This window comes from Gordionus sp. m RMFG-2023, chromosome 3 (genome assembly GCF_954871325.1).
Source record: "Gordionus sp. m RMFG-2023 chromosome 3, tfGorSpeb1-WG-v2, whole genome shotgun sequence".
NCBI lineage: Eukaryota > Metazoa > Nematomorpha > Gordioida > Chordodea > Parachordodidae > Gordionus > Gordionus sp. m RMFG-2023.
Window position 1 is genome coordinate 24141121 of NC_088777.1, and position 11730 is coordinate 24152850.

The window sequence follows — 11730 nt, forward strand, 5'->3', positions numbered from 1 at the left end:
AATAATGAATCGATATTTTCTGGATTCAAAGTTCTAAAAACCTTCCAGAAAGGCTAAATCTTCATTCAGAAGAAACACTAGTTGCAAGAATTTCTTATATTTTTCTTGCTAATCTTGATAGCTTTGGCAAATCTGTCGTTTCCACCAAAGTAGGATATCCGTTTGAAGTATATCCTCTTCCTCAAGTTAGATCCGGATGTCCCTTATGCAATATTTGTAAAACTCTTTTTTGAAGTGAGTACGAAATAATTAATCTGCCATTCAAAAATAAAATACCGTGCTATTTTTATAATCGTTTCATGTTATTCGGAATAGTAACAGAACAAAATACTATACAGTTTTATAAACCAGACCTCGAGTTAATATTAGAAACAGATGCATCTAATCAAGGATTTGGTGCAAAAATATGATAATGGAAACAAATTTCTAATATACACCTCAAGTACTTTACAAGATACTGAAAAGAATTATTCTACAATAGACAAAGAAGCAGAAGCGATAATAAACGGCGTAAAAAAATTGTATGGATGAAAATTTAAAATTTGAACAGACTAAAAACCTTTAATAGATATATGGTAATAACAGATATTTAAGCTCTTTAACAAACCAAAGATTATTACGTTGGGCATATAAATTATCTACATATGATTATAATAAAATGTACAAGAATGGTGCTAATAATATAATTGCAGATGCTTTATCGCGAAACCCAATAGAGAAAAATGATGATGAATAACAAAACTGTTATGTTTATCATTTTTTTTATTTATTTATTTTTTTTTCTCGGAATTATCAATATTATTTTTGATTATCGTTGAAATTTATCAATATTTTTCATGTAATTTTTTTCTCGGAATTATAAATATTTTTTTTTGATTATCGATTTTTCACAAAAATTTATTATGATGTAAAAAAAAAGAAAAAGAATTTGAAAAAAATATAATAAAAATATAAGACGTAATAGAAAAAGGAAAATATTATAATGGCGACTATGTATACGGAATAACCCGCGCGGAAATATATATAAAAAAAAAAAAGAGAAAATTTAAATTTGATATAAAATTGTCTAAAATGCCAGCAGCAATTCCTGTTAAAGAAAATAATGACTCATTTACGACTTTTCGAATAAAACTAGAAGCCTACTTTACACTAAATGATATATCGGACAACGAGAAAAAGAGAGCAGCGTTGATATCGGCACTATCAACCTATGACTTAAATAAGGTTATTTTAAAATTCGCTCCGAAGTCAATTAATAAAATAAAATACGACAATATGCTAGATTCGCTAATAGACAACGATAAAAAAATTGCACCATTGGAAAGTTTTCAATTTTATAAACGTACCCAAAGGGACGGGGAAACCAATTTAGAATTTCTAAATTCACTAAAATCTTTGGCACTTAAATGCAAATTCAAAGAAAAATATGAAGAGAACTTAAAAATGCAAATAATTAATGGTTTAGAAAGCAAAGATATCACGACAAAGTTATTACTCGAAGAAGATATGGGTATAGAGGAAATTGAAAAACTCCTTCGAACCATGGACTTGATAGACGAAAAGGAAAAAACAAAAGGTATATTTTATTGTCAAGCCGGAAAGGAACAAGAGGAAGACAAAATAGAAAATAAGGAGATAAACTATATACAAGACAATAAAAGGTATAATAGTAATAATAATAATAACAGAGTTCAGGAACGCTACAGTGACAATTATTATCCCCACCAAACGAGATTCGATAACAGATTTACTAGATATAATAATTATGACAACTCGAATTATGGAAGATATAATAACGTTAATCCGCGGTACAAATATGATAATGATAACAAATATTATAATAATGATAACAAATATAATAATAATGACAACAAATATAATAACAATGATAACTACCGACATAAAAATTGGTACGACAACAATAATTATTATCATAAAAATAAGTATCAATATTCTTACGATAAGACAAGGGGAAATTACAACACCAACAATAATAATTTTAAATACAACGACAATCAATATTACAGTCAGACAAAAAAAACTTGCTTCAAATGCGGTAGCGATAAACATCTGATTAAATATTGCGATCAAAGAGACAAAGAGGAAGATATATCGTATATATACTAGGTGGATATCAAATCTTGTAAAGAAAAATTCAAAATCAATTTAAATATAGAAGGTAAGAAAACAAACATGATCCTAGATATAGGAGCATCAGTATCAATCATTTCATTAAAGACATGGAATAAAATCAACTCCAATAAAACAATTCATGATTCGGACACAAAATTAAAGACGTACGAAGGTAACGAAATCGCCATCATAGGCAGCGTGGACGTAAAAGTTCAAATAAAAGAAACCATAAAATATCTACCCTTAATAATAGTGAAAGCTGATGGACCCTCATTGGTAGGTATAAACTGGATAAAGGAATTCAGAGAATTGGTATGGAAAGAATCAATATTAGCAGGAACAGAAAACACATACGATAATAATAACAAAATATATTATGTGGAACAAGAATTAAAAGCCCTAACGGAGAAGTACGTAACAATATTCGATAAAAAATTCCGGGAAAAAGCACCCCACTCAAAAAAATTACCAGATTTTATGCCTTGTCATATGACTTCCATTAACGATTCTGTAAATTCTTACAGTTTAGCACTTGTATCAAGTATCGAGAAAAAAGAGCAAGTCCCGTCAAAACGAAAGATATGTTCTAAGTATTTATTAAAGGATAAATTATACGGTAAAACCACTAAAATTTTACATGAGTGTAATAAAATTGATGTAATACCCAAGTCTCCAACTAGACATTATCAAGATATAAAAAATATTTTAAAAAATAAAAATAGTGAAAAAATCAAATTAAATAATGACAATATAAAAGTGAAAAATATTTTAAAGGACAAAAATAAGGGAAAATATTCACCCAAAATCAAAAAATACAAATTCGATATATGTAAATTAAAAATATTTCAATATAACATCTGGGACGACGATGTATCAGCACCTCCGATAAAATTAGGAGAAATTGGCAACAAAAAGATTAAGAGACTCACGATCAGAATAATTCAACAAATAGAGCTACCGATGAGGGAACAATTTACGAATTCCAACAAGACTAAATTCACATCCAAGATCTTCAACTTCGACTTCGGAAGGGGAAGGAAATGGAAGCAGGATACGAAAATAAAAAAAAAATACTAAACGAATTCTTATTAGCATATAGAAACACCCAGCATACGACTACAGGAGAAACCCCAGCACAGATGATGTTCGGACGGAATGCTCGGAATCATCTTGAAATGATTAAAGAGACCACCCAAGAAAGCCGATCAAACGATACACAAACGGAACAGAGAGGTCAATTTAGGATAGGACAACCGGTGTGGGCCAAAATGTACAACGACAAGGTAAAATGGATAAAAGGAACAATAGTGGCTCGTGCTGGGAGGTGCATATACGTTGTGGATACCTCCAAGGGCCGATGGAGAAGACACCAAGATCAAATGCGGAATAGAACAGACATTCTCTAAGAGGAGAGATGTTATGTTCATCATTTTTTTTATTTATTTTTTTTTTCTCGGAATTATCAATATTATTTTTGATTATCGATTTTTGAAATTTATCAATATTTTTCATGGAATTTATTTTTTCTCGGAATTATAAATATTTTTTTTAATTATCGATTTTTCAGAAAAATTTATTATGATGTAAAAAAAAAGAAAAAGAATTTGAAAAAAATATAATAAAAATATAAGAGGTAATAGAAAAAGGAAAATATTATAAAAACAGTGAAATATATAAGAAATCTTACTTATGACTAGACCTGTGCGCCGCCGGCTCACGCCGGTATTTTTAGTGTGTAATTTTTAGAAAGCATATTAATTATATTTATATATTAAATTATTATTATTTTAATTTGAATACTAACATTAATAAAATTAAAATATGAATTGTATTCTTTTGCTATATATAATAGACAAGTATATATCATCTACATTCATTATTCATATTTTATTTCCGCAAACAATTTATATTAATTATTTTTATGGACTACGTTTTAAACCACCCTATATACAATTATGAAATAACAACTCTCTCTACTAATCATAAATCAAGTTGTGTCTGGAGGTACTTTGGAAATCTTATTTTGAAGAATGAAAATAAAAGCACAATAATGCTTGATTATATTTATTGTGAATTTTGCTTAAAATTGGCGAATAAGATGAGGAAGATTCGAATAAACATAATTCATTTTCACAGTAATTTATTTTTATTTTAGACTTATATTTATATATATTATATATATGAAATAAAATGTTTTAGTGTAAAAGCAATCTATCTCGGCACCTCATCAATTATCACAAACTAACAGAAAAAATGAATAATAATAATCCATTCAAAATCTAAAATGTCTTTAAAGCCAACACCAAGATGCAACAATATAAAAGATAAAAAATGGCTCTTAGGCAGGGTTGGGCAGTATCGCGGATATTACAAGCTACAAGATACTTTTGTATCTTGTCTTTTTTAAAATTTTAGAAAGTATCTTGTATCCAGTATCTAAGATACATATTATTTAAAAGTATTTGTATCTTAACCAACTTTGTATTCAAGAAGATACAGATACAAAAAAATTTATATTGGTTAATTAAATAGTATTAAAATTTAAAATGATATTGTTTTAAGATTTAAATGAAAAATTTAATCAAAATTTAGATATTTTAAGATAATTTTTGATATATGACGTTGGTCGTCATATAGCAATTTGCTAACAATTAGAACTACCATATTTGAATCGTTTTATATCTGTCTATTTTAAAATTATGGAAGAAGAAAATAGAATAATATGTTTATCTTCGTCTTCAGATGATTCTTCAACCGAAAATTATAACAATAAATTTAAACTAAGCATACTTAATGGCAAATTTTTTGAAGTACTTCAAGATGATCATAATAAAGAAATTCATCGTGACTTTGGTATTGACGTAAAAGTTATAGCAACTTTTACAGATAACGGCTCTAACTTTAAGAAAGCTTTCAAGAAGTTTGTATATTCTATGGAAGCTGTAGAGAATGACTTTGACATCAATGATGATGAATGTATAGAATTCGAAATCATTGAAAGTATTATTTAATACTTCTTTAAAATTTATTATTATATTGTAAATTTGGTAAAAAAATTTATTCAAAAAAATTATTTATTTGTAAGGGTCTAAAGAAGCCTCAATAACATTGCCTCAACACATTCGTTGTTTGTGTCATACGATAAGTCTAATTGCCACAACAGATGTCGAGAGAGCTATTAAGGATTCTCCTAACATTTCTAAAATTCATCATCCTGCAATAGCTAAATGTACTAAGATATGGAATGCAAATAATAGGCCTAAACTGCAGAACTTATCAAAGCAGTTTTAGGAAAACAATTAGTTACACCTTGTTGCACTAGATGGAATAGTTTGTATGATAGTCTTCATAGTTTATTAAAATTTAAAGGCGAACTTCCTAAATTATGTCAAAAATTAGAATTTCCTAAATTATGAGATATTGAAATTCAATATTTAGAAGAATATTGCAATATAATGGCCCCATTGGCTATAGCGATTGACAAAATACAGAGTGAAATCAACTGCTATTATGGAGAATCAGCTCCAATTTTGAATGTCGTTAAAAAAAATTATAAATTTAATTCAAACCAATCTACAATTTTGCAAACCATTAGCTATTGCCATAGAAAATTATTTAAATAAAAGATTTAAAAATATATATGATTTTGATAACAATTTTAAAAGTGCATTTTTGGCAACTATTTCTCATCCCTATTTTAAAAATCGTTGGATTGATGGTGAAAAAGAAAAAATAATACCTTCAGGATTTGTTATTACATGAAGTTTTAATTGTTTTTAAAAATAATATTGAAATTAATACTTCAACGAAATCTTTAATTGATGAAGATGATGATTACTTTTGCCTTAAAAGTACCACATCCAATTCTAATAATTCAATAAATGATATTGAAATAAAGGTCCAAAATTATATGAAAGATGACAGGCGGAGTATAAATATGTTAAATAGTTATAACTATATAAAAGAAATATTTATTAAATATAACACAATATTACCCTCCTCAGCCCTCGTTAAAAGATTATTTAGCTATGGTTAATAGACCAAATCGTCAAAGATTGAACGATAAAATATTAAAAAATAATGCTGATTTATGATGCTGATTTATTATTATTTACTAATTATATAATTATTAAATGGAATATCGCATTATCTTTTATAATAAATTTGTTATTTTCTACAATTTATTTTAAATATTTTTTTTTAAATTTATATTATAGATAAGAAAATAAAGCTTTATACATTTTGATTTTGACTATTTAAAGTTTTTTAAAAAAGTATCTTGTCTCTTAGATACTTTTTTTTAAAAAATACAAGTATCTTGTATCTTATATCTTATTGAAATTTTTCTAAAGTACCTAGTATCTTGTATCTTAAATACAAAATTTTATAAAGTATCTGTATCCGAATACAATTTTCTGAAAATTTGCCCAACCCTTCTCTTAGGTTAGTATTATTGTTTATTATTATTCATTTAAATTTTTTAACTGGTTTGTTAAATTAATTTTATTTAGCTAACAACTAGATTTTTATTTTATTTATTGCCAGCTCTATTTTGAGATCTTTTTAATAAATAAACTTAATATATAATTTATTAAATTAATTATGTAAAACTTTATTTTGAAAGGTACTACTAAATCAAATTCATCATTTGTTCCATTCCAACTCTAATTATTATATTTTTTTAATATCTTTTTAATGTATAAACTTAATATATAATTTATTAATTTTTTTATGTAAAACTTTATTATGAAAGTTAAAACTAAATCAAATTTATAATTTGTTTTATTCCAGCTCTAAATATTTTGATGTTTTTTAAATATCTTTTTAAAGTATTATTTAATATACAATTTATTAAATTAATTTTTTTAGACTTTATTTTAGAAAGTTAAAACTAAATCAAATTTATAATTTGTTTCATTCCAGCTCTAATTATTTTGTTTTTAAATATCTTTTAAAGTATAAACTTAATATATAATTTATTAAATTAATTATGTAAAGCTTTATTTTGAAAGTTAAAACTACATCTAATTTATAATTTGTTTCATTCCAGCTCTAATCATTTTGATGTGCTGCTTAGATTTAATGTCATTTGATTCTATAAACAATAAAGGAATGACAGATTTTCTAAAGGTTTAAAATTTATATAAAAATATTTAAATTCGAATTCTACTCCAATTTTAAATTTTTTTAAGATTTACTATTTTTTTAATAATATCTTCAACAATTAGCATGGCTGGATATTTATTTTAAAAATTATTATGATTTTATAGTTTTAAAAAAATAGATGGCGCTATATAAAAGATTTAGTATATTCATTTTTCTATTGCTTAAAAATATTCTTAAGTATAATATAACATAAAATTCGGTTATATAACTTTGTAAACCTTATTCCCTTTAGATATTCGCAGGATAAAAAATTTTAATATTTTTTTTAATATTTCAATGTAAATTAAAAATAATTAAAAAATCCGACTAGCACACGAACAAAAATGCAGGATTAAATGTGCAAAAAAATTATTAAGGGAAAAATCGAAAATCACATCAATTATCAGGCCTACTCTTAACCCTCCACCCCCCCCCCGAAGACTAAGTCATACCCATCAAGACCAAGAATGTTATGAAATTGTCATTATCTTAAATTATTAAAATAACCAGAGATAAAGAAAATTTAGAAGATTTTGAAAAATTTTATAAGCAATAAAAATAACAAAATTATAGTTCTGATGAAATAAGCCGACTCAGCCTGGAATAAAAGATTGTGTATCTGTTAAAGGCGAAAAAGAATCAGTCCAAAGACTTATATTAAATGATCTTAAAGAAATATTCAAGATGTTTAAGGAAGAATACCCAAATATATCAATTATTCTCTAAATTAGCCTAACTTAGGCCAAAAAACTGTATTTTAGTTGGAGCTAGTGGCACACACACTGTTTGTGTCTGCACCATTCATCAGAATGTGAAATTAATGACAAATGTAATAGCTGAAATTACAGCAGGAAAAGATTACTGTATAAATTCTTATAACTATCCTTTGGCTCAAAATATTTATAATCCATCTCAACCAAAATGTTATTTAACAAATTGTGACCAATGTCCTGGTATAGAATCTCTTAAGAACCAATTATACCAATTGTTTCAGAGAAATCATATAGAATATGTCACGTTTAAACAATGGATCACGATGGATAGAGCAAATCTTGAAACTATCATAAAGTCCTTTGATGATTTTATCGAATATCTATTAGAAAAAGTTCAAATTTTACTGTGTCACTCATTTATAGCTAAACACAAAGTTTATTTTTGAAGAATTACAAGGAAAATTTAAAAGATGGGTAATTTTTAACAATTTTAGATTATTCTGAGAATTATTCCATCATTTTACAAGATGAAGTTCAGGGATTTCATTGGATATACCTCCATTTGTAGCATATTATAACTCTGGAGAAGAATTAAAAAATATAAATTTTGTTATTTTATCCGAATCATTAAGCCATAATACTAGTGCAGTCCACCTTTATCAAAAAAAAATTATTAATTTCTTAACAGCCAAATTTAATTCTAAACCAGAAAAAATAATATATTTTTCAGATGAAGCCGCATCTCAATACAAGAATCGCAAAAATTTTCTGAACATATGCCTTCATAAATATGATTATAATATTCCTGTAAAATGGCATTTCTTTGCCACTGCTCACGGCAAAAATGCATGTAACGGTATCGGAGGAACTGTCAAAAGATTAGTTGCCAGAGCTAGTCTTCAAAGGCCAAATAAAAATCAAATCCTAACCCCATTAAAATTATATAATTATTGGAATTCAATTAGAATATGTATCCAATCAAGAATATATCAAAGGAATTAGCCCTTCGTAAAAGATTTAATTCTGCACTGCCCATACATGCTACCCAAAAAAATCACGGGGTTATTCCCATTGATCAAAATAGACTAAAAACCAAAATATATTTAAATTCCAAAAAATATAATATAAAACAAGTTTCGTTTTTAAATGAGAAAACTATATTTTAAAGTATTAATATATATATAACATGTGTATATGATGATAAATGGTGGTTAGGATATATAATCGATAAAAATGATACAAATGAAGAAGTAAAAATCCAATATTTACACCCTTGTGGACCTTAAGCCTCATTTAAATTTCCTCTGAAAGATGATATTTTAGTGTTGACTAAATCTCATATTCTCTCGCTGGTCAATCCTTCTACTCCCACCAGTCGAACATATATATTATCTCCTGAAGAAATCTCACAAGCTAGCCAGATTTTGTATTCCTTTAGATGAAGTAAGATTTATTTAATTTATAAACTATCTTAATTAGGCAAAATTTGTGAAGATTTTAAAAATATATGATCTGAATTACAAATAAATATATATAATGCACATTGTAATCGATTTAGTATGATATATATATATTAAAAAAATTTTAATCAATAAAAAAATAAATTTTAACATATTAAAACTATTATATATAGCGCCATCTATTTTTTTAAAGTATAATATTCACAATATTTTTTTAAATAAATATCCAGCCATGCTAATTGTTGAAGAAATTATTTAAAAAATAGTAAACGGATAATATTTCTTAAAAAAATTAAAAATCGGAGATCATATACATTTCAAAATATTAATTTTAAGTTTTCAACTGACCATAAGATGACCCATATTTTATCAAAAATTAATTTTGATGTTTTCGCCATAATCATCAATTATTAAATTAGCTATTGATATTAAATTCAATATTTGATAATATTTAGTTTTAAATTAAAAACTAATTATTTAACAACAGTAAAAAGCAAAATAAGACGTTTTTTGGACCTTTAACCCCGAATATCTCTTCTAATATAGTTGCTAATGCGCTAAAATTTTGTTTATAATCTAATAAGAACATATATAACCAGCCTACGATTTTTTATTGAAATCGAAAGGGGTCGGTCAAAAAGTGTGATTTGACATGGAATGACCCTGATATGTCTTGCAATAGAGGGTTAAAATAATCTTTCAAATTTTATAGTGGATGTTTCAATATAATACTAAAGAATATATATATATATATAAATCCATAGTTAGAAAATCAACATATTGACCTAACAAAATATTTGTTAATTATTAGTAATGTATCAAATGTGTATGGATTATTTTATGTAAAATCATAAAATTTAGGCTAATTGGTAAAGTTTAATTAATTTTCAACTGATTTGCAAAATTTTAATCTTAATAAAGATAGTAATGTGATAAAAATATAATATACTTTGCCAGTCACTCCATTCCTAACTGCAAAAGTGAATAGATTAGATGGCTCAGGATTATTCTCATCATATCTAAAAGTTGCAAATGCAGCTGCATGGCCCTCTATCTTTTGAGATCTTTTTTGCTCAATTGAATAAAGTTGCATCATACCTGTCACTCTATTATTCTTTATGCTTAATTAAATTATGTAAGACCAAAATTAAAAACTTGAGCAGATATTCCTATAAGTAAGAGCCATTGAAGTTTGGCATCAGCTCTATAATTGATAATTTGGCAATCCATATCTTTATTACGATCAAACATTTTTATAGGATTTGTCTCTCCTATAATAAATAACAATTGAAAATTTAACTTATAAACAATGACCTTCCATTGACCAGTGATAAACAGCAGTTTCAGTTACAAGGCCAATAGTATTTACTGATATCCATTTCCAAAACACAACATCTTCTGCCATTGCATATGATTTCATTTTAGATTTCATTTCAATATTGAATATTTGAAGAGTCTTATTAGCTAAAAAAAATATGAAAAATACATAAAATTAGATTTTATTACCCTTCAAAGCTAGAACTTTACTATTCGGATTCATAATTGTAGAGTCCCCTGATATAAATCTCCTTATAGGATTATTTGGGTTAGCCATATCAATTATAACAACTTGAACCTTTTCATCAAGCTTTTCTCTTACACAAATATATTTATCACTCTCTAACGTTACAGTAGTAAATCCGATATTCGTAGGAGCTATTCCAATGTTTTGCAACTAAAGCTATATCAAAAAATTATCATTATAAATGGTAATACTTGGAGATGCTCCTGAAATTTTATAGGTAATGGATCAGTCATGTCATAAAATCCTAAAACGTTTCAAAGGTGACAAAGTGGATTTATTAGAGGGCTTTTACAAAATATTTTTAAATCTAAAAAGAATATTTAAGTGTTTTTAAAATATTTGTATAATCACAGACTATAACTACAAATGATATTTTAGTGCAAAATATATTTTAAAAAGTTCTGTAATATGATTCATATATTTATCTATAGTTTGAATGAATACTTGATAATTTTGGGAAACGAAAAAAGTTTTTAAATTTGTGAATAATTTGATAAAAAAAAATAGAAGCTCAAATATTCTGTAAATCCTTTTTATTATCGGCCTCGACTTAATTCTGGTTTTTGAAAAATTAATAAAACCACCGTGAGGATTAGAAAATTTTTAGGGGCTTCGCCCCCAGACTCCAAGTCATAAAATATTTTACATAATAGGAGGTTAATTTTAATAAAAAAAAATAAGCTTGGAACAAATATGAAATCTATTTTTATTATTT

The 11730-nt window shown here is 26.0% G+C and overlaps 1 protein-coding gene across 1 annotated transcript in view; it reads right to left on the reverse strand.

Annotated features, from left to right (window-relative positions):
• LOC135926534 (clathrin heavy chain 1-like) overlaps positions 1-11322 on the reverse strand; it is a 78707-nt gene extending 67385 nt beyond the window's left edge. The window contains exons 1-5 of the mRNA XM_065462443.1: positions 11207-11322; positions 10958-11165; positions 10766-10915; positions 10607-10722; positions 10401-10565 (exon numbers count right to left, since the gene is read on the reverse strand). Coding sequence (XP_065318515.1) covers positions 10401-10565; positions 10607-10722; positions 10766-10915; positions 10958-11165; positions 11207-11248 — 681 coding nt within the window. The 5' untranslated portion in view covers positions 11249-11322. The remainder of the gene's footprint in view (positions 1-10400; positions 10566-10606; positions 10723-10765; positions 10916-10957; positions 11166-11206) is intronic.
• Positions 11323-11730: the final 408 nt, after the last annotated feature.